The sequence below is a fragment of the Phalacrocorax aristotelis genome, chromosome 23 (genome assembly GCF_949628215.1).
Source record: "Phalacrocorax aristotelis chromosome 23, bGulAri2.1, whole genome shotgun sequence".
Classification (NCBI taxonomy): Eukaryota; Metazoa; Chordata; class Aves; order Suliformes; family Phalacrocoracidae; genus Phalacrocorax; species Phalacrocorax aristotelis.
In genome coordinates this window covers 6,307,695-6,328,826 of record NC_134298.1, presented here as the reverse complement: position 1 = coordinate 6,328,826, position 21,132 = coordinate 6,307,695, and the positions used below count along the sequence as shown (strand labels likewise).

Here is a 21,132-nt window from a genome sequence, read left to right as displayed (position 1 = left end):
AATGCTTACAAGTCACTTCAATGTGGCTTATCCCGTTTCACCTGCTCCAGTGAAATATTTGAATGCATTTTTGGGTTGAAAGAAGCCTAACTTGGCCTCAGTTAAGTGCCCGGTTGGAAGCGTGAGGAGGAAAACGCGCCGTGCCTTGCACCTCCACCTCCGTTGTTATGGCTTGTGATGTTGTTATTGTTTTTCTTGTAGCAAATAACAGATGATGGTCTCATTACAATATGCAGAGGATGCCACAAGTTACAATCCTTGTGTGCTTCAGGCTGCTGTAACATTACAGATGCCATCTTGAACGCCCTGGGACAGAACTGCCCACGGCTTAGGTAAGTCTCCGCTGCAGTTACCCGAGCTCCAGCGACCCGTTGCGTGTTGAGCAAAGGACCTCGGTGACGTGGCCGTGCAATATTTGAGCCGTTTTAGAACTCTGACGGTCCTCCTGAAAGTGCGCTTTTTATCACTGAGCTTTTTCTGGGCTTTTGCTGCGGGATGATCGTAGTTTTTACCCAAACTCGCAGTTTCTAAACTTGTGCGAGTAGAGCAGTGGTAGAAGAGCTCCGTGCCGTGGTGGTGTGCGCTGCCAGTAGCTCCCCGAGTACAGTCTCCCCTTAGGCCGTTGTGTATCTACTTCTGTTCCTCCGTGAAAAACGGTTGAGGTTCGGTTACCTTTGTGTTGAGAACTGAAAACACATTTAAACAACCTTGTTTCCCCTTGTCGTGTGACGTTAGCAGGGTTTTCGTGGTGATTTTGTAGCAGATGGAATTTGTGCGAACTTTCACTCTGCTTGACAGAGTGGGCTCCCAGTGACATCTCTGCAGGTGTTTGCTTTTTTATTTTTTTTTCAGATTTTTTTTTTTTTAATTAGGGCAAGTTTCTTCAGGAAGCCTTCGCTATAATTCATGGCCAGGTGCAGGAAGAAGAGGGAGTTTTACTGCCTGACATCTGTAACAGCTGAGTGGCCTGTTTTAAATGGCATAAAATACGTGTCGTCTTGGCGGGGCGGGAGGGAACCCACAACTGTTTTCTGTGATAAGCTCATTTAAAGAATTCTGGGTACGAAGTGCAGCATGCAAGTGTATAGAAACCAGTTCTGAAAGAGGAAGGTAAAACATGATTTCAGTTCCAGTCGGTTTCTCTGTTTGTGTTCAGCTGCAGCTTTACAGTATTAAGCTCCATACGGTAAAACGCGTAACGCGTTTCAGGCAAGTCGGCTTTCTTCTCGATAAAGGTAGATAAATATGTTAGCATGGTGAAGCAAACCTCTGCAGAGCTGCGGTAACTGTCTGCCAGGAAGTTGATCTGTTGTCACAGAAGCAAGCAGTTCGCCTCTTGGAAGACTTCAGACCCTTCTGTCGTGGCATGAAATATTTATTCTTTCGTGCCCGTCTGCCAGGTTGTCGTGTGTGACGCCCTTTTTCACGAGATCTCTGTTTTGGGTGGAAACCGCAGGAGATCGCTTGGGGAGGTTGTGGAGTGTCCAGCAATGGAGGTTTTTAAGAGCGCCTTAGCGCAACAGTTGTCGGATTAGACCTCCGTGCCTCGTAGCGGGGTGCGGCCTGGGCCACCCTTGGAGTTCCCTTTTAGCCTGACTTCTTTTCTTTCCCTGTGACCTACACTCAGGTATAGAGGGTGGATGCTCTGTGCAAATTATCCTCTCAGAGAGCACGGCCTAAACCGGGTCAAACTTTTCTGGGTTGCTGGAAGCTTTTAATGAAACACTCTGAAAAGCAAAATGACTCCACCATGGTTATTATAAATTCTTTCTGTGCAGAATATTAGAAGTTGCAAGGTGTTCTCAACTAACAGATGTGGGCTTTACCACTCTAGCTAGGGTAAGTGCTCATCTCCACTTTTTCATCAAGTGTCTGCTTTTCGTGATAGATATGAACAAACAGTAGCTTTCTCTTTAATATAGATTTTCCTAATGCTTTTGGCCTCGGCGTTTGAGTGGAAGCTAAGTTCTAAAAACTGGGTTGTATGTAATCTAGGGCGTTGCCCTGACCCACACGTCTAGGAGGATGCGTGTCCAAACTGTGTGACGTGTCAAATATTTGAGAGTTATAAAATTCACTGATTGTTTTTTCTACATTAATCTGTGTTCTGTACAACTGACCCTAAATTTAACCTCCTTTACTTTCTGTGAATTCAAAAAAAACACCTCGGTGCCTTTAAATGAGTGAAATTACTAGATCTCCGCTACTGTGCTTGGTGGTGTTTCATAAAGAAGCAGGAAACTTCCCTTTCAGTCATCATGTTTCATGGAGGAAAAACCTTCCTTTTTTAATTAAAAAGGGCTGGTTTATTGTAGTTGCGTTTATATTTGCTGTCTGAACTTTGCATTTAGCGTGTGCAATCTTTTGTTTGTTCCCAGAACTGCCACGAGCTTGAAAAAATGGACCTGGAAGAGTGCATCCAGGTAGGGGGTGCCACCTCTGGCTGATACTTTAGTTTTTAGCACAGTCACAGCAGCGTGGGAAGATCGTGAAAACGTGGATTGTCTCTAAATCGGAACTTGGTTTAGAATCCTGAGCAAGAAGGTCGGATATATTTGGACAAGAAAATATTGTTGTTGTAGTTTGATCCTGTGTTCGTGTTTCAGAGTAATGAATGCCACTGTAAATAATGAGAGACCTTTAATAGTGATAGATGTGTCCTGAAGGTCGTGTAACAGAGGTGTGAATTGTGACCCTTGACACAAGATAAAGTCCCAGAGTACGATCTCTGCGCGTAAGGCAAGGGAAGGTTTGTGCTGCGTGTAGTGCTAGAAATAACAGAAGTTACCTGTTTTTAAAAAATACAGCCAGGTGGTTAGAACAGCAGTGATTTTATAGAGGACGTGGCAACAACTTGAAATAAAACTGGGGTGCCTGGGGTGCCTGTGCTACCATTAGCCTTCCCCAAAGGCAGTGGGATGAATCGTAATGAGCCTGGTATTGTTGAGTCTCTTATAACCCTGCGCTGCAGCTGTCTCTGTTGGTTTTAAGGAGCGCTCTCATATGTGACTACACGCTATTCTGTAGGGTATGTGCCGTAAGCTGGTAACCATTTCAAGGTAGCATTTACGGGGGAAAATAGTTTAATTTACTTGAGATCCCATGAAAAATCTCAAACCCTGAGGGTAGATTTTGAAATCGATTCAGCTGAAGACAGTGGAGATAATAGGATTTTGCTTCCCGCCATGAGAACAGCGTGACCCCAGTATTCTGTACTTCCTGATGTTTACAGGGCAGAAATTCAGGAGATCGCAAGAGGAAAGTACAATAGTCCAGACAGGAAGTGATTTAAAGTTAACCCAAAAAAGGAAGAAGAAAAATTGGGCTGTGTCCTTGGACTGACTGCACTGAACAAAGACAGCCCAGCAAGTTCCCTTCTGAAGGCTTTTAGATTAGAAAGCCATTGTGTTGAGTCTCTTTCTTCCTGAAGAACAGAGAGGAGCAACTCGGCAATCCACCGCGCTGTCGGAAGGGGATTTGAACACCTCTTGTACTTTGAGGGACAAACATTTAGGAGACGTTGGGGTGTTGAAGAGGTGTGCTCGCTTGCTTCTCTCAGTTGTGAGCTCATTTCATGAGAGCTACTTAAGGAAGTGTGGGGGAAAAAAAAACCCACATACCTATGTCTTAACAGTCCTTTAAGGACATGAGTTGATATCTGTAAGGGAGTGCAAGAATCCGTACGTCTGAAGTGTGGTCACGCCGGAGATGAGTTCCCGAGGGGCTCAGGAGAGTGGCTGTGGGGAACGCTGCCATGGATTAGGCAAAAGTTTGCAGTTTTTCTTTTAGGGCGGGAAAGTCCTTGTGCAAAGCACCCAGCGTGAAAGGGCTGCTTCTTTTTTTCCAGATAACAGACAGCACACTAATCCAGCTTTCCATACACTGTCCACGGCTTCAGGTTCTGGTGAGTATTATAAATGAGACTTTCAGCATTTTCTTTCTATAAACAAAGGGATTTTAAGCACTGCCCGTGGGGATTTGTCTCTCTGACATCACAGACATGTTGCAAAGGCTTGGAAGAATTTGGCTAGAAACTTGACCCTGAAGAACCTCTTGTCCCTCCCCTACTGCTAGCATTAATCACGGTCCAGGCACCCACAGCTGCCTGAGAATGAATTATAGGACACTGGGTTCTCCTGGTACCGGCCTCTGGCTGTCCTCAGCCAGCCTAGCAGAATCTGCAAACCGGGCTGTCAGTCCATCTGCAGGAGAGGAGACTGCAGCCCTTCTCACCTGGGGTGTAAAGCTGGGCAGCTGAGACCTGGAACGCAATGTTCCTCTCGGTCTAAATTTTTGGGAATGGAGTCCTGGTCTCTGCTGTGTCCTGCCTCCATTGTTGTCGTGAGAAAACCTGTCCTGGGAGGTGGGGGGATGCCGGTCAGTGGGTTCTCCTGTGCAGCCATCCCTTCTGCAGGCTGCGCCCCTCAACCAAGCAACAGGCTGGTGCTATCCCGTAGCTCAAACCCTGCTTCTTCCTCAAGAACTTTTAAGATGCAGCTGCCTCAAAACAAAAAAATGCACCAAGTAGGTGATGATGTACTTCTGCTGGTCCCAGGAGCCAGTGACGGGGCCCTTCCCAGGGTGGGTAAGGCCACAGATTTTACAATGGTGGTTTCTTCGATAGCAGAGGTGTTCATTCCGTTTCTGTGCTGTCCTGCCTCCTGCCCCTGTGGGTCTCATCTTTCAGCAGCTGCCCTTCCCATTGTGCTTCAGCTCTGAGTTTTGCCCTTGCAGGCGTGTTGGTCATTGGGAGCCCAGTGCCTGGAGTCTGAAACAGCCGTGGCTCCAGTGCAAGGAGAGGCTATAGACCCATCCAAACCCCCCGTGTGGCAAACCAGTCCAAACCAGTGAAGCGTAGGCCACCTTCTCACTCGTCCCACAGTGCCCCCCGGCAGGGTGTTGGCTTCTGCTTGCCGATGGCAGGGGCTGCTAACGTGCTGTGTTTGGGTGCAGAGTTTGTCCCACTGTGAGCTGATCACGGATGACGGGATTCGTCACTTGGGAAACGGCGCCTGCGCACACGACCGCTTGGAGGTGATCGAGCTGGACAACTGCCCTTTGATCACGGACGCCTCGCTGGAGCACCTGAAAAGCTGCCACAGCTTGGAGAGGATAGAACTGTATGACTGTCAGCAAATCACGCGGGCAGGGATCAAGAGACTCAGGGTAAAAAAAAAAAAAAGGCAAAAAAAAAAAACCACCACAAAAAAATCCCCAAATTAAAACACCGCTAAGGCTGTGACTTGAACACTTTATCCGGTGGGAGGAGGGAGGGCTGAGGCTTCAGATTCCTCATGATCTGGTGCTCATTCTTAAAAGTATTGTGAGAAGCATCACCTATTAAATGAATAGCTGTCCCGCCCTCAGAAGGCTGGATGGGGAGGGACGCGAGCTGGTAGGGAAGAGAGATAATCGCTGCGTTCACCCAGTAGTAGCAGAAAGGACCAGAGCAGACCCAGCATGCAAGCGCGCATTTTACAGGCACTCGTGCTTGTGTAAACGAGGGGCCGAGAGGTAGAGCCGCAGCAAACATGTAGAACGGCACCTCCCCTCGACCGCTTTCCGTGCCCAGCGTAGATTGTAGCACGCTTTGTACTGACGCCTCCCATATAAATAACTCCAGCTAATCCTGTAATAAAGCCAGCCTGATGTAGGGGAGGCTGCGCGTCCTTGTGAGTGGGACGGAGCCAGCGCTGGTCAGCTGAGGCGCTCCGTGTCCCCGTGATTCCCCTCCTGAGTCTGTTTCTCCATCTGTAAAAGAGGAGTGATGCTAACATTTCATCTGCAAAGAGAACACTGGTCCGTGCAGTTAGATGTTCCGTTCCCCGCAGCTACCGCGGGATTAATGGCGAGGAAAGAGCAGCATTTTTTCTTATTGCCTGTAGCTCTGTTTTCTGGTAACAGAAAAAGCTTTGCTAACCCAGAGTCTGTGGGGAAATCACGTGGGTGAACTGAAAGAGTCCGACTCTGGTTTTCATGTGTCTGTTAGTTCGTAGTCTGAAGACAAGTAAGCCAGGCCTAGCTCAAGTTCTCTCTGACTCTTGCGCTGCCACTGCCCTTGTCACTTTACACATTGTGTTTGTCTTTTCAGACCCATTTACCCAATATTAAAGTCCATGCCTACTTCGCGCCTGTGACTCCACCTCCTTCGGTCGGGGGCAGCAGACAACGCTTCTGCAGATGTTGCATCATCCTATGACACTGGAAGTGGTTATCCTTGCAAACTGAGTATTTAACTACACTTGTAGAATTACGGTGGACACCAGTATCTTCAAGGAAAGCGATACCAGTGTCATTTGCAAGGGCCAGTGAGCAGGGCTGCGGTGTCAGGCCCCTGTAGCCTCCCATACGCATACATAAACCCACCCCACCTGTTCCAGCAAACCGATGAACTCTGCGGTATGGGAGCTGGAGCTGTGTTGGCGTTTTCTGTAGGTGGATTGGTCTAATTCTGAACCATTCCTACTGGGCATGCTCAGATGAAATCACTGCGGTAAGGAGGGGAGGGTTTTGCGCACCCAGGATGACTGTTGGCTGCTGTTGAGGTTGGAATAGTAACTGAAATCCTTTGAGATGGGGAGAGGGGGAGAGGAAAGGAACGTGCTTTAACCCCGCATCCGTTGTCCAGAAGGAAAAAAAAAAACCAAACCCAGACCTGGAAATCCCATGTTTTGTGTCCATTTTTCAGCGGGGGAATGAAACAGCAGCTGTTGTGAGACATGATTTACTTGTGCTTCTCTACTTCCCGTTCCCTGCTGACCACCCTGAGCATGCTCACATTGAAGGTTCATCTGTTTCTTCTGTGTTCTGTAGCATCCGGCTCAGAGGCTTCCTAGACTGTTGTGAGATAGCTTGAAATCTGTAACGTCAGGCTCAGTTTTTTACCCTCCCTACATCCTGCTTTTTTTACAGATTTCTAATTCAGTAATTTTTTGAGATTTACCAAACAAAAGTTACGACTCAATTTAAATTAAAAAAAAAAAAAAATTACTTTTTACCATTAGAAGCCTGAGCCTGTAATTACCAGTTCGAAAGTATTTTTAAATGGCAAGTGAGCTGCGCTACGGGCTCAGCTCTTGTAGGCTTCCTGGCCTGTTTTTATCAGCGATTGGGTGTCTGAATTTGTTTTGCATTTCAGGTTTTATCCCAGCGACAAGAATATATAACCCCTGATCTAGGGAAAAAGTGATAGTCTCTGTTCCAGTGACTGTAAGTTCCCTGCTCCTGCTTCCTCTCCAACCCTTCCTCCTGCCCCCAGGGAAAGCGAAGTAGAATCTTTTTTGCTTGTTGTCCTGGTCGAGAAATAATGACTCGCTAATGGAAGCGGGAGGAACAGCAGGCCTGAAAATTCACCCTCGATTATTGTCGCGTTGCTGCACGCTGAGGTGCGAGCGCTGGGTGATTTTGCTGACTTTTTGCGTCTTCCGCAGGTAAGTGTCTTGCCCCGGAGAAGGAACCGTCTGAAGGAAGCGGGGTTTTGCTCTGTGCCCTTCCCAGCTGCCGGGGTGCGCGTTCGTAGCAGCTGGGTTTGAGGCGTTTCAGGCAGGATTAGCCCAGGTGCCCCAGAGGTGCGCAGGCAGCCCGGGCCGGCTCTGTCGACTCCCCGTTCCTCGGTGCTGGCAGCTCCGGCTGCCCGGTAGGAAACGTGTGAACAGATGGGCTGGCGCCGAGGGTTTAATGGGGCAGCACTTGGTCAGACTAACAGGTTTGTGGAAGACGAGCTGACGTGTAAGTAACCGCGCTCTTCCTGCTGGCTGCAGCCCGGGATGGAGCCTCTGTTCGTGGATGGTTCCAGGCGGACTGAGACGGAGGGGAGCGAGTCTGTTTAGTGAGCCTGGCTGCCAGCAGCCGAGGCAGCGGCGCTTTGCCTTCACGGTGAAGAGCCTCGCGATGGGGGAAGAGCAGGGTGCAGCACGAGGAATGGCAGTTTTACTCCCAGGGGCTTGCTTTTTCACTGTGGGTTGCTTTGAGGACTGTGTGTTGCTTCCCAACCCTTTTATCGCTGTCTTGAGCCATTCGGGCAGTCAGAAGGGTCGCTTGGTACCACCGAAGCTGTATCCCCTTCATCTACAACTTAAACTTCCCCAACCCATCTGTATATGCTTAACAAAGTCTTGCAGATGCACAGTCTGCTGGGAGGAAATCCAGTATGCTGTGTTTAAAAGGATACTGTCAATTCCTTTCCTGTAGATTGCTTTTAATCCGTTATATTTATTCAAATCCTCTTTAGCGCTGTGGATTCTCTCCTCAACGAGCATGTTCCTATACTTCATTTGCAGAACTTCCTCTGATTTTTCAGGGTGGCAGAAGGTAAAGGCGCTTCCCACGGTAACAGACTGGCTGAACGGGCGGGTGCGCCTGGGGCAGCACCCAGCGATCGTAGCATTCGCACTGCTCTGGGAAGGGCGCTTGGTGCGGTTTATACTGTGGCAGGGGAGAGCTGAAATGGATGTGCTGCAAGCCAGGGTGTAGCTGGCTGACCGATTTCTTTGTAAAAGAGTAGAGTTTTCAAGGGAAAACTCAAGAATACAGAACCCAAAGCTTTTTTTTTTTTTTTTCTTCCTCTCTCCAAACAGGGTGACAGCATTAACGTAGCTTAAACTACTTGACAGTGTCCTTTTAAGTCAATTATCCGTCTTCAAATGGGCTCTTCCTGATGTTTGTATTTATAAATACCAATAAAGACCATTTTCCAAGCCGTGTCTTACTAGAGGAATACCTTTGTAGAGCTAAAAAGGGCAGCGTATCGGGCACGGGCTGTGTTTGGGAACGCTGGCTCTGCTGGGCGCGCGCCCTTGTTCCTGCTGAGCTGGAGGGGTGCTGGGTGCTGGCGCCGGGTTTGAGCCGGTGGCTGCAGAGGGCATCGAGCACGGAGGTTCGGAGCCCGTCACGTAGAGGGAGTGTCTTTGTACTGTCGTTTTGAGGGGTAAGTGACGTGGAACGGTGGCTCTGCCGAAAGGTTCGGTGAGGAGCAAGCCCTGGCTGAAAAGCAGACCAGTTTCCGAGCTCCCTGCTCGTGCCAAATGCATCTTTTCCAGCCTCTGCACAAGCCCATCGGGTCCTTGATGCGGGGCCGTGAGCCCTTCCCTGTGCACTGACCCTTCCCTTGCCCTCCCCGGGAAACCAGCGTGCGCCCCGGAACCCGAAGCTGCCCCAGGGAAGCTGTTGCCCCACGGTCGCCGAGCCGAGGCCGGCCTGTGCGTTACCCCCTGGAAAAGTAGCGTTTTGCTGTAACCCGGGTGTGCCTTTCGGCTCCTTACGCGGCCCCCGGGAGCTGCCCTTGGACTTCGCGGGCGGGCGGGGAGACGGAGGGGCCTCCAGCGAAAGAGCCCGAGCCCTTCCCGCCTCGCGCTGTCGAGAGCCCCGGGGAGGTGGGGTGAGGAGACCCATCGCAACCGAGAATGAGGCTTTTCTGGTCTTTCGAGACACACGGCAGCACCTTTTATCCCAATTCTGTGGCCGTTCCCAACGAGGATGGGGCAAGTGTATGATGGTGTCGCCATGGTTATTGAAAACAATAACAAATTCCTGTTTTCTAAACATCACTGTAATTATTTTTAAATTATTTTACTCTGGATGCGTTGGTCATGGCTGGGCCGTGGTGTCACCATTTTTGGGTTGGGGTTGGGTTTTTTTAGGGGGGTGGATGGGAGATCAGTATGACAAGGTTCTTTGCTACAGTGTCCCGGGGTGGGGGATGCGCCCCGAAAACGAGGTTTAAAACATCTTGTCCTTTTCTGACGAAGGATTGCGTGGCTGGGGGGGTGGTTGGGGGTGCGTGGGTTGGTTTTGCTTTTATTTCCTGGCATCTGAGCAAGCTGGCCAAGGTTTCTGTCCTCGCTCGGTGCTGGAGCCCAGCACCCAGCTCCAGCGAGGGGGGCTGAGGGCCCTGTGCTGCAGCCTGGGGAGCTGCGTGGGGCCGAAACCGGTTGCATCGGGGTGGCGGAAGCCTCTTTCCCTCTTTCGCTCAGAGCTTTGGGCCGTGCCTTCCCGGCCCCTCGCTCCCCCCGGGCTCGCACCCCGGGGGACCCTTCCTGCGTGGCTGCTCCCGCACAGAGGGGACGCCTCGGCGCGGGACCCCGTCACCGGTGCCACCTCCCCTGGCGCTGCCGTGCGGCTCCGGCGGCTCGGCGCGGCTGAGCTTCGCTGCGGCGGCGGGACGTGCTCTCCGTGCCGGCAGCTGGCACTTCCCAGCTGCCCGCTTACCTTGCATGGAGGTTCGGAGATACCTTTTTTTATTAAGAGATGATGAAATACATCCCCTGCTCTCACCAGCCGGTCCCACCATGGGGCCGGCCGGGCTGTGCCAGCCCCTGCCCTGCCCTGCCCTGGGAGGGCACCAGACTGCCGGGGGCTCTGGAAATGGCACCCACTGCCCGCCATCCCGCACCCCCCGGCGCTCTGCGGTTCCCTGGGGCTCTTCGTGCTGCAGCCACAAACCTTCCACCCCTAAAGGTGCGTCCAAGCTCACCTTGGTTTCCCCCCCCGGCCACAGCCCCCGGTGTCCGCTAAAACAGGATTATTCCCCCTCCTCTACACAGACCCCCCATGCCCAGCGTTCTCATCCTCCAGCCCCTTGCCCTTCTCGCTGCTCGGCCCAGCCGGTGCAGCACCCGCGGGGGCCGCCGTGCCCACGGACCCCCGGCCGGGGGGGGCTCGGCTGGCCGCCTCGGGGGTCTTAACGCATTTTTAAACTCGGGCGGGCTCACGATGTCTGTTCAGTCTCACGTGCTGGACACGCGAGCTGGAACCTTGTCATACGCTCCCTTGATGATATATATAATAGAGATATCTGTAAAATATTATCTTAATGATATTGTAATCTGTGCTTTCCTTGACACTGTGTGGATATAATAATGCCATTAACTAAAAGGAAATAGGTATATATATGTAGCTAAGTTGTCCCTTGTCTGTGATACGCTGCAGGTATCCCCGCGGACGCAGCGAGGGCCGGGCGGTGGAGGGGACAGTCGGGAAGGGGCTCGTGGGGGGCCGAGCTCTGGGGAGGGTGGTGGGTGTTCCCTTCTCCCCACCCCGCACCCACCAGCAGTGGGTCCACGGGCCCGTGTCTGTCTCTGCCCCCGTGCCCGCTGCCTTCGTCTCTCTCCGCGTTGGCCAACACCCCGATCTCGGACCCTCTTTGCTTCTTGCCCGTGTCCTCCGGCTCCCCTCGGTCTCCACCCTTCCTCTCTGGGGAAACCCGCCGCCGGCTTGTTTATCCCAAACCCGTCCTTTGCCCTACGAGTCGTTTCCTCCCGATGGCCTCCCCTGTCTCGCTTCACCACCCGGCTCTGCCCTCCCCGCCAGCAGCGGCTGCTCCGGACGGTGCTTGGGGGAAGGACTCGGTGTTAAAAATAACCCGTTCCCTGAGCCAAAAACGCAGAAATGAGGCTTTACTGGGTTTTGCCAGCTGGGGCTGTCCCTGGCTCTGTGCCGTGGCCGGCTCCATCCCTGCGGGGTGGGACGGGACCTGCTCTGCCCGGGCTTCATCCGCGCTGACCCGACCGCGGCCGGGTCTCACTGGGGAAGAGGGACTGTCCCCACGCCCAGCCCCGCGCCCCAACCTGACCCAGGGGGCTCCTTGAGGCCACGGGGCTGCTCCCACCACGCCGCAGGTGCAGGACCCCCGGGGATCCCTTGCCCAAACCCCCGCAGGGACAAGGCCACGCTCGGGGCTGGCTCGCTCCGTCCTTTAATACAGAACAGGGACGAGGCAAAGGCAACGTGGTAGGCGCGGGGATGCAGCCGCCATCAGCACAGGCAGAAAGGGACGGCAGCGAGCCAGGCCAGGACCCCTTCCTCTCGCCCCACTGCACAAGGGGTCTGTTGAGCCTGGCAGGGACAGAGAGAGGGCGAACTGTGCTTGCAGGGTGGGCTCCTGGGGATGGTGCCCAAGAGATCCATCCCCGCGCTCGCTCCGGCACTGGCAGATCTCCTTTCCCAGGGGTGACGGAGCTCCGGGTCCTACCGCAGCACGAGGTGGTACCCCTCCGGGCCGTGCGCTGCCCAGAGAGGCGGCTCAGCCGGGGCCATCGTGCCCTGCCTGGCTCTGCCTGCCCGTGGCCACCGCGTTACCTTTGCCGACAGCCACCACGAAGCACGTCTCGTCCAGGAGGTTCCTGATCATCTGCGGGATGGCGGGGTGAGGTGAGGTGGCCGGGCTGGGGGGCTCTGTCCCATCCCAGAGCCCAGACCCCCATCCCGCTGCGGTAAGCGGCACCCGCGGGGGCTGAGCCTCGCCGGGAGCAGGTTGGGGACCCCGAGGGCCTGGGATGGCTGCGGGGTCCAGCACTGCCTGGGTGTCCCCCAGGTCCATACCGTGTCGCTGACGAGGATGTGGATGCCGGAGGGTCCCTGCCGGGACAGCCGCTGGATCTGGCCCGCGGGCAGCCCCAGCAGCTCGGCCAGCTTCCCGGTCAGCTCGGCCGCCGTCAGCTCCTCCAGGTGCACCTCCTGGTACAGCCCTGGGGATGGGGTGAGGATGAGGAGGGGGCAGTGAGCACAGACCCTCCATCCCCACGCTGCCCCCCGCCACCCCCCATACCTGAGCATCCGTCCTCCGTGCCCTCGGCCCCGCCGGTGGGCTCCTGCGACACGTAGAGGGTCAGCCGGGGACGTGGGCACCTGCGGAGGCAGAGAGGGGTCTGGTGGGGGGCGCAGGATCCGGCCAGGCACCACCGGCACCGCGGAGGCTCCCTGGGGGTCCCCGGAAAGAGGCACCGGCGGTGTCCCGGCGGACGTCGGAGCCCACCTGCCCGTCAGTGCATTGCAGAGGCGGATGCCGTCGGGGGCTCCACAGATCTGGATCAGGTCCCTGCGGGAGAGCTTCAGCAGGTCGGCACCTGGGGACAGGGGGGCTCGGGGGGGTCACAGCCATGGGGGCTGGCTCTGCCCCCCTTCCCCGGCCCCGAGCTGCCAGCGGCCTCACCTGCGAAGCTGGAGAAGATGCGGGCGTAGGCGGAGAAGCGGCGCTTGTGCAGCCACTGCTGCGTTTCCAGGGGGGATGCGCAGGGGCTCAGCGCCTGCTGGCAGCGGGAGCAGAGCCTCAGCAGGGCATGAACCGAGTGGGCACGTTCTCAGCCCAGCTGACCTCTCAGGGTGGGCCATGGGGGGCTATGGGTGTGCACAGGGCTGCACCCATGGCACCCTCACCTCGCCAGGACTCTCTGCAGGGCTCTCGGCCGCGTAGGCGGGTGACACACACACTCTGTAGGGAGAGGGGCTGGGGCTGAGCAGGGGACCTCAGCGGGGGGTTGGGGTCCCGGGAGGGGTTCAGCTTACCTCTCCGGGCTCAGCAGCTTGAAGGGGTGAGGAGACGGCAGCCCCGGGGTGCCCGGGGGGCTGTGGGGTGCACCCAGCGCATCCGGCCACGGGGCGCACTGAGGACGGAGTGAGGGGGTCAGGGGGTGCAGGGTCCCAGGGGATACCCCGGCCCACAGGGAGGGGTGCCAGGGCTGGGTCCCACCTCGCCCAGCACAGTGCTCTCGTAGGCCGGCTGGAATTTCTCCCGCTCCGATGGCGGCTGCTTCTCCACCTTCTCCCGGTCTGTCTTCTGCTTCCTGTCGGCCCCCTTGGGCTGCGCCCGGGGCCGTGAGCACGGACCGCCACAGCGGCCAACGGGGACCCCGGACCCCAGAAGCCCAGGGCCCCGGGCACCCAGACCCCTGCGGTACTCAGACCCCCATGCACTCCCCCCCATGCACCCACACCCCGTGCACCCAGAGCCTCGTGCATCCAGCCCCACAGGGTGCTGCAGTGGGCGCTGCCCCATGCTCAGAGCAGGGTTTGCCAGCAGCGGGGGGCACCGGTCGCCCTGGGGTCACTGGTGCCCCCTCCCAATACCTTGAACACCTTGACGAGGCAGCTGGCGGAGTGGAGGTGCTCAGGGGGGTCCCCCTTGCCCCCTGCCCCGAAGGTGTCGATCTGGATGCGGAAGGGGACCCCTTTCTCCCCCCCATTCTTCCGCAGTGTGAACTCAGTGCTGATGCAGTGAACCTGACCGGGGACAGAGGGGTTGGGGTCAGCTCCCATGCCCCCCCCAGTCCTCCCCAGTCCCCCCAGTCCCCAGCCAGGCCTGGCTCCCACCTGCACGAACACAGATGTCCGCCTCGAGGGGTCCCAGAGGAATTCCACCGTGTTGAGCAGTGTGGGGTGGATTTGGGGTTCGAGGATGCCGACAGAGAGGGGGATGTCTGCAGGAAGGGGGTGAGCACAGCCCCCCCAGCCCCTCCCCAGCCCCCCATCCGCTGCCAGCACTCACCAATGTCGAGGATGCGATCGCCCGGGCGGCTCCACCGCCAGCCCTCCAGCTGCTGCTGCTCCGAGTACTGCAGCCGCCGGTCGTGAAAGACCACCCGCACCACGCTCTGCGCAGCAGGATCAGGCCCGCGCCACCAGCCGCAACTGTGGCTGAGCCCACAGCCACAGCCCCTCACCCCACAGAGGCAGGGCTTAGCTGGGGCTGAGCTGGGGCTGGACCAGGGCTGGACCAAGGCTGAACCGAGGCTGGACCAGGACTGAACTGGGGCTGAGCTGGGGCTGAACTGGGGCTGAGCTGGGGCTGGATCAGGGCTGAGCTGGGACTGAACTGGGGCTGAGCTGGGGCTGAACTGGGGCTGAGCTGGGGCTGGATCAGGGCTGAGCTGGGGCTGAACTGGGGCTGAGCTGGGGCTGGATCAGGGCTGAGCCGGGACTGAACTGGGGCTGAGCTGGGGCTGAGCTGGGGCTGGATCAGGGCTGAGCTGGGGCTGAGCTGGGGCTGAGCTGGGGCTGGATCAGGGCTGAGCTGGGGCTGGATCAGGGCTGAGCTGGGGCTGAGCTGGGGCTGAGCTGGGGCTGGATCAGGGCTGAGCTGGGGCTGAGCTGGGGCTGAGTTCAGGTCAGAGCTTTGCCACACGGCTTTGCCCCAGGGTTTGCCCCGAAGCTTCATCCCAGGTTTTTTTTGGAGGGTTCCCCGCCACTGTCTCACCTTGAGCATCCTCCGTCCCTCCCCACTGGGGTCCACCCGGGGGTTCCCCATCATGCGGATCTCGTATGACTGCCCTGCGGGGGGGGGAGAGGGGGCAAAAGTGGGTGCTGAGCCCCCAGAGGAGGGGTCCCACCCCCCCGGGTGCCCCCAGCCCTCCCCAGCTCACCCTGGTTGAGGTAGGTGAGGGTCTCCTCGTGGTGCCGGACGGCGGGAGAAGTGGGGGCGCAGAGCACGTACTGGAAAGCCGGGCAGGGGGGCTGCGAGGTGGAGATGCCATTGGGTTCCTCCTGCTTCAGGTAGGGCAGCACAGGGGGGTCCCTGCGAGAAACACACCCCCCCCAAGAGGGTGGGCACTCAGGTGTGCCTCGGCTTCCCCAAAAGCAAGGGATGCTTTGGGATGGGGGGGTACCTGAGCAGCCCAGGGCCGGAGATGGGGTACATCTCCCCAGGACTGGACCAGTAGTGGTCAGGTTGGCCGTGCCAGAAGAGCATCGTGGGGGTGTCCAGCGAGGGGGGGGACACACACACAGACAGACACACAGACACACAGAGGGTGGCAGCAGGAAGGGTCAGGTTGGTCCTCCCTCACTTTTATAGGCGCAGGGAGGGGTGGTGAGAACGGGGTTGGCCCAGTTTGGCCCAGTTGGGTCCAGTTTGGAGAGGGAGTTGACAGTAAATAGTGGGGTGGGGGGGTTCCCACCGGGGGGGTTCCCACCCTGTTTGTTGTCAATACAAAGGGGGGGGGGGCATGGGGGACACGCACACGGGGTTGTTCCCGGGGGGGCTCCAGCCGGCCGGTCCCCCCAGCCATGCCCTGTCCCCTTGTCCCAGCGTAGCCAAGGACATCTGCCCCCCCCTTGTCCCCCCCCCAAGCCATCAGTCCACCCTGTCCAGGGCGAGAAGCCAAGGCCGCCCTGTGCCAGCCCGCGCGGCCCCTGCTGCATCTTAATTCCTCTAATTTCGCCCAGATTTGGCTCATTTCGGAGCGAAAAAGGGGGGGGGAATTGCTCCTGTAGAGCACTGACACCCCCGCCCCGGGTGTCAATGGAGGGGTATGGGGTGTTTAGGGGGGGATATGGGTGCTGCCCCCGCCCTTGGGCGTCGGGGGGGGTGAGTGGAGTGTCAAAGGGGAGTGTCCATGGGTGCTTTCCCCCCCCGGGTGCAAATGGGGGGGTCTGTGGGTGCTGTCCCTCCCCAGTGGGCAAGGGAGGGGGGGCATGAGCACAGACAACCCCCGGGGTATCGGGGGGTCCCTGGGTGCTGCCCCCCAAGTGTTAATGGCGGGGTGCCTGGGTGCTGCCCCCGCCCCGGGCTGTCAATGGGGGGGGGTCCCCCAGTGTCCCCCCCTCGTATGCGACGCGTGATGATGGGGGGCAAGCCCCGCCCTACGGGGGACGGCAGCCAATGGGCAGCCAAAGATTAGCATATCTCTCCATCCTCCCAGTGGGGAGGGGCCGGAGGCGACTTCAGCGCGGCTCTATCGCGACCGGGTCGCGGCGCTGTCGCGACAGCAAGTGGGGCGGCGCCGGGGGGGTGGGGGCGTGGCGGGCGCATGACGGAGCTGCCCGGGGAGAACGAACCGGCGGGACCCCCCGAGCCGCCCCCCGCCGGCCCCGGGGCCGGGCACGGCAGCAAGGTACGGCGGGGGGGGGGGGGGGAGGACCGGGGGGGGCGACCGTGCACCCTGTCCCGGGTGCTTTCAGCCGCTTTGGGGTGTCGCCGGCGGGGGGGGGGGGGGCAGCCCCGGAGCTGCCCCGGCATCCGCCCCCCCCCCCCCGCCCCGGCCCCGCTACCCCGCATCCCCCGGGCGGGCTGGGCTGGTGCAGCACGGGGGGACCCTGGGGGGGGGCGGTCCCTGGCACCCCTGGGCGGGGGGGTCCCTGCCACCCACCCCTGGGGGGTCCCTCCGGCAGATGCAGCGGCTGAAGCGGTCGCTGTCCCTCCGGACGCTGCTGCGGAGCAAAAGCGTGGAGAGCCTCTTCCCGCGGCCGGGCGGGGGGGTGCAGGGCCCCGGGACCCCCCCGTCCCCCCCGCGGACACACGGCTTCCAGCAGTACGTCTTCAAGAAGCATTGCCCCTGCGAGCTGTGCCGGCAGCTCATCGCAGGTGGGTGCCGGGGATTGGGGGGGGGGGGCGCAGGGGGTCGGTTTTGGGGGGGGGGGGCAGCCCCTGCCCCTGGTTGTGACCCCCCCCCCGTCGCTGCCTGCAGGCAACTCGCGGCAGGGCCTGCGGTGCAAGGCGTGCAAGGCCGGCGTGCACCTCTGGTGCTCCGAGGGGATCTCGCACCAGCAGTGCCCCGGCAAGACGGTACGTGCTGCTGGGGGGGGGGACACGCACACAGCCCCCCCCCCCCCCCCGCACCCTCCCCCCCCGCGCCCCAGCCCTGTCCCCGGGGGGCTGCAGGCAGCGGGGCTGCGCACACGCGTGTGCACCGGGACGCGTGCCCACGTGTGGGCAGCGAGGTGTCGGGGCGTGTGTGAGCACCCTGTCCCGGGGGGACACTCAGGCCCAGCACCCCAGCTCTGCCCCCCACCCCCTCCCACGTGCCATGGGGTGCTGGGTGCCCCTTTTCCCCAAAATTCATGGTTATTTTTCCCCTAGGCCACCTCTTTCCGCCGTAATTTCAGCTCGCCCCTGCTGCTGCCAGAGCAGGGGGGCTCTGCACAGGGCTCGCCCCCCACAGGTGAGCCCCTGGCCCCGGCTACACCGCAGAGCCAGCCTGGGGTGCAGGCTGGGCTGGGGGGGGACCTGACACACCCCATGTCCCCCCCCCCAGACCGCAGTGCGAGGGTGGACCCAGTGTACGAGGCGCTGCGGTTTGGCACCTCCCTGGCACATGGCGCCGGCTCCATGGAGCTGCCCCCCAGCATCCAGGTACCCCCCAGAGCTGGGGAGGGGTGGGGGGCACTGAGGGGGTGTGGGACACCCTCCCCAAGCCCTCCCTGTGCTCTAGGGTGAGAAGGCAGCGGCTGGGGAGGAGAGCGGGGACACCACAAGCAGTGCGGGGAGCCCAAGCGGCAGCGGTAAGGGAGCGGCATTGGGGTGGGTGCTAGGGTGGGGGCCTGACTTGGAGGGGTCGGGGCTGACTCTGTCCCCCTGTCTGTCTGTCTCAGCAGCTGTCACCCTGGCAGAGAGGGATGGTGTGGAGGAAAAGAGCCCTGGGCAGCAGGTGGGGGTCTGGGGGGGCGGAAAGGATGGGGATGAAGGGTACGACCTGGGGGCTCGGGTGATGCACGGGGGCCGAGGGGTCGTGGGCATCGAGACTGGGAGGCAGGGCACAAGGGATGGGGTGTTGGAAGGGGGCTTTGGGGCAGAGGGACGGGAGCTGGCACGGGGCTGGGGGCTGTGGGGCAGGGCCAGGGCGGTGGGGCAGGGCTGGCTGTGTCCGCAGGCTGCCCGGCGGCCGGTGCGGCGGGACGGGGCGCCCATGTTCTCCTATGTGGCTCTCTACAAGTTCGTGCCCCAGGAGCACCAGGACCTGGCGCTGCAGTAAGTGGGGAGGGGGTCAGTGAGGCGGGGGGGGGGGTGGACCCACAGGGCAGCTGATGGGGGGACATCCCCACACTGCCCACACCTCCCTCCCCCCAGGCCCGGGGACAGGGTCACGCTGGTGGACGACTCCAATGAGGACTGGTGGAAGGTCAGGGCGGGCCGTGGGGTATGGGGGGGTTTTGGGGGGGGGGTGTGTGAACACACTGGGGTGGCCTGTTCGCAGCCCCACCGCGTGTCGGGGTGGCCACCAGTGCAGCGAGCGTGGTGGGTCTCAGCCGCCGCTTGGCTGCGCCGCAGGGGAAGGTGGGCGACCGGCTGGGCTTCTTCCCGGCCAACTTTGTGCAGCGCGTCCGTCCCGGCGAGAGCGTCTGGAGGAGCTGCCGCGCCGTGCAGGGTGACAAGGAGCAGGGGCGCATGAGCCTCAGGGAGAACCAGGTACGGGGGGACCCTGCCGGTGCCAGCACCTTGCTGCCCTGGGGTGCACCGAGTTGGGTCCGTCATCAGCAGGGTGACACCAGGGCTGTGCCCCACTACCCATCCATCTGTCTGTCCGACCCAGATCTGCGTCGGCGTGGGCAGGACCCAGGGCCTCGTCCGGGTGACCAGCGGGAGGAAGCGGGGGCTGGTCCCCGCCGAGGCGCTGACCGAGATCTGAGGGGCAGCATTCGGCCCCCCCATCCCCGGTGTCCCCATCCCCGCGTCTCCACCTCCCCAGGATCACCGCACCTCAGGAACCCCGTCCGGGTGGTACTTCACTCACCCCCAGCCATGCTTTGTGGGGGGGAGGGGGGGGCTGTCCCCAGCATCCCCATCCCTCAGGGGTCCCACCCGAGGCATGCGCTCGGCTGGCAGGGGACGCAGGGGTGACACACACACCCCCCCCCAGGGTGGCACTGCCCACAGACGGGTCACCCCCACGGCTGCTCCCACACCCTGGCGTGCGCGGAGGCGGGGGCGGGGGGCACGTGCACGGCAGCGCGGGTGTGCAAAGCCCCTTGCGTACACCCAGGCACGCGCCTCTGCCGAGACACGCTCAGGTGCGGCTCCACGCGCACGCTCCGGCGCCGTGCGGCCCCATATCTGTGCACTAACACACGCATGTGCAGCCCCACATGCACGTGCCCTGCCTTCGGCTCGCCCAAGCAATAACCCCCCCCCCGCCCCCCCGCGCCCGGGCACCTCCCGGCCCCGCTCCCGGCGTGCTCCGGCCCGAGATCCGAAATTAAACGCTGCTGCCGCCGCGGTGTTGGTGCCACCAGGTCGTTCTTCTGCGCCGGCCCGAGGAGCTTCGGCGCTGCCGCGTGTCTGGGCAGAGCGGGGTGCCGCTGGTTCCCACCCCCCCCCCGCCCCCCCCAAGCGATCCTGGGGGCCCGTGGGCTTGTCTTGGTGCCGTCCCCGTGGGCGCCACGTGCCACCCGCCGTGGGCACTGGGGCTCCTTTCTGGCCGCATGAGTCACGCCGCGCCCGGCTGCGGTGAGTCACCGTCGGTGGAACCGGCAGCAGGGCCAAGGACGGAGCGGGCGCCGGGGCCACGGCGGGGTGTCCTGCTGTGGGTGGGTGGGGGGGGGTGTGGAGGGGGTGATGCGTGGGGACACGGTGCGTGGGCACAGGCTGGGCGTCGGGGGGGCAGCTGGCCCCTCCAGCCCTGTGCCCAGGTGATTCCATCACCTGTGTGATGAGATGGGAGGGTCTCAGCTGCATTTCTTATGGGTGGGGACACCACCCCCCCCCCCACCCCCAGTTTGTAAAGCCCCGACTGGCCCCAGGGGTTGTGGGGGGGAGGCTGTCCCCATCCGCAGCGTGGGGGGCAGCACCCACAGGCGTGGGGTTGGTAAGGAGCCGCTTGGGTGAGCGTGGTGTGTCCTGTGGGGTGCCTGGAGGGGCCAGACCTGGCTCGAGGCGGGGGGTTCCCTGGTGTGAGCTCTGCCCCCAGCTACCTCGTACCGGTGCCCGGGGGCGCACAGGCCCCCTGAGCCGTCCCAGCCCGCAGGGGGCATCCTCCCCTGAGCAAGTCCTGCCCCGCTCGGTGCCGTCCCGGCGCTGCTCAGGCTGCCCGAGGGGCTGCGGGAGCAGAGCCCCCCAGTAGCTCCCTGACACTCAGCTCTGGCTGGAGCCGGGAGGGGAGGGGAGGGGGGCTGCAGCGTGTCCTCCTGCTCAGTGGTCTCCAGCCCCCCTGGGGACCAGCAGGGCTGGGAACTGGCTCCTGAGGGTGCTGGCTTGGGCACACGCAGGCCAAAGCCCCCCCAGGGGCTGCACCCCCACCCTGGGCACACCAGCACCCATTTCTTGATGGGTGTCAGGGACACGCAGGTGCCTCTGGCTGCCCCCAGGCCACCCCCGTTGGCTCCTTCCCTGGCCAAATGGCATCCAGCAGCCCCCCAGACTGGGCCATTATGGGGAGGCCGAGGGCTCCGTGCCCACGTGGGGCCTGACTCTACCATTGGCCGCCTCCGTTGTGGGGCAGCAACACATTGGGGTGCTCAGGGTCCCGCCAGGCCCTTTCCTGAGCCCAAGGAACACGTCAGGCACCGGACATAGAGGCTCCGGCTGAAGACGCTGCTGAGCAGGGATGTGCCCAAGCCCCAGCATCGCCCCAGAGGAGCTGCTGCCTGTCCCTGCCCGGGCAGGGGGCCATGGGGAAGGGCTCCAGGTGGCCCCCAGCCCTCCTCCCA

General features: G+C 60.2%; 3 protein-coding genes across 13 annotated transcripts in view; 2 read left to right on the top strand and 1 right to left on the bottom strand.

The window, feature by feature from the left end:
• The window catches only part of FBXL20 (F-box and leucine rich repeat protein 20), a 43,962-nt gene extending 35,266 nt beyond the window's left edge, over positions 1-8,696 (top strand). For all 4 annotated transcript variants that reach the window (XM_075117075.1, XM_075117076.1, XM_075117077.1 and 1 more), the window contains exons 10-15: positions 202-332; positions 1,779-1,839; positions 2,379-2,423; positions 3,848-3,904; positions 4,954-5,166; positions 6,092-8,696. In XM_075117075.1, coding sequence (XP_074973176.1) covers positions 202-332; positions 1,779-1,839; positions 2,379-2,423; positions 3,848-3,904; positions 4,954-5,166; positions 6,092-6,199 — 615 coding nt within the window. In that variant the 3' untranslated portion in view covers positions 6,200-8,696. The remainder of the gene's footprint in view (positions 1-201; positions 333-1,778; positions 1,840-2,378; positions 2,424-3,847; positions 3,905-4,953; positions 5,167-6,091) is intronic.
• A 2,359-nt stretch (positions 8,697-11,055) lies between these two features.
• Positions 11,056-15,519, bottom strand: LOC142067727 (transcription factor CP2-like protein 1). Of its 2 annotated transcripts, none has more exons than XM_075116658.1 (15): positions 15,378-15,519; positions 15,135-15,286; positions 14,969-15,042; positions 14,261-14,366; positions 14,086-14,192; positions 13,843-13,995; positions 13,466-13,576; positions 13,282-13,379; positions 13,153-13,207; positions 12,929-13,025; positions 12,752-12,842; positions 12,545-12,624; positions 12,319-12,464; positions 12,076-12,127; positions 11,056-12,002 (listed from the first exon to the last, which is right to left on the bottom strand). In XM_075116658.1, exons 1-15 carry the CDS (start codon positions 15,458-15,460, stop codon positions 11,965-11,967), a joined length of 1,443 nt encoding a protein of 480 aa, XP_074972759.1. In that variant the 5' UTR covers positions 15,461-15,519; the 3' UTR covers positions 11,056-11,964. The 2 variants fall into 2 exon arrangements, with proteins under 2 accessions (XP_074972759.1, XP_074972760.1); XM_075116659.1 differs by having other exon boundaries at positions 12,929-13,022.
• A 900-nt stretch (positions 15,520-16,419) lies between these two features.
• On the top strand, positions 16,420-19,704 carry STAC2 (SH3 and cysteine rich domain 2). Of its 7 annotated transcripts, none has more exons than XM_075117103.1 (11): positions 16,420-16,604; positions 16,882-17,074; positions 17,178-17,275; positions 17,570-17,651; positions 17,745-17,842; positions 17,922-17,991; positions 18,085-18,137; positions 18,360-18,457; positions 18,557-18,608; positions 18,758-18,895; positions 19,020-19,704. In XM_075117103.1, exons 1-11 carry the CDS (start codon positions 16,521-16,523, stop codon positions 19,113-19,115), a joined length of 1,062 nt encoding a protein of 353 aa, XP_074973204.1. In that variant the 5' UTR covers positions 16,420-16,520; the 3' UTR covers positions 19,116-19,704. The 7 variants fall into 7 exon arrangements, with proteins under 7 accessions (XP_074973204.1, XP_074973203.1, XP_074973205.1 ...); XM_075117102.1 differs by having other exon boundaries at positions 18,082-18,137; XM_075117104.1 differs by having other exon boundaries at positions 18,082-18,137; positions 18,806-18,895; positions 19,020-19,698.
• The last annotated feature ends 1,428 nt before the right edge of the window (positions 19,705-21,132 follow it).

Coding starts and splice junctions, on each gene's coding strand:
- STAC2 (XM_075117102.1), top strand. CDS start 16,521: ATGACGGAGCTGCCCGGGGAGAACGAACCGGCGGGACCCCCCGAGCCG. Junction 17,075..17,177: donor GTGCCGGCAGCTCATCGCAG/GTGGGTGCCGGG, acceptor CGCTGCCTGCAG/GCAACTCGCGGCAGGGCCTG. Junction 17,652..17,744: donor ACAGGGCTCGCCCCCCACAG/GTGAGCCCCTGG, acceptor CCCCCCCCCCAG/ACCGCAGTGCGAGGGTGGAC.
- LOC142067727 (XM_075116658.1), bottom strand. CDS start 15,460: ATGCTCTTCTGGCACGGCCAACCTGACCACTACTGGTCCAGTCCTGGG. Junction 15,043..15,134: donor CCTCACCTACCTCAACCAGG/GTGAGCTGGGGA, acceptor CCCCCCCCGCAG/GGCAGTCATACGAGATCCGC. Junction 13,577..13,842: donor GCCTCGTCAAGGTGTTCAAG/GTATTGGGAGGG, acceptor CCCCGGGCGCAG/CCCAAGGGGGCCGACAGGAA.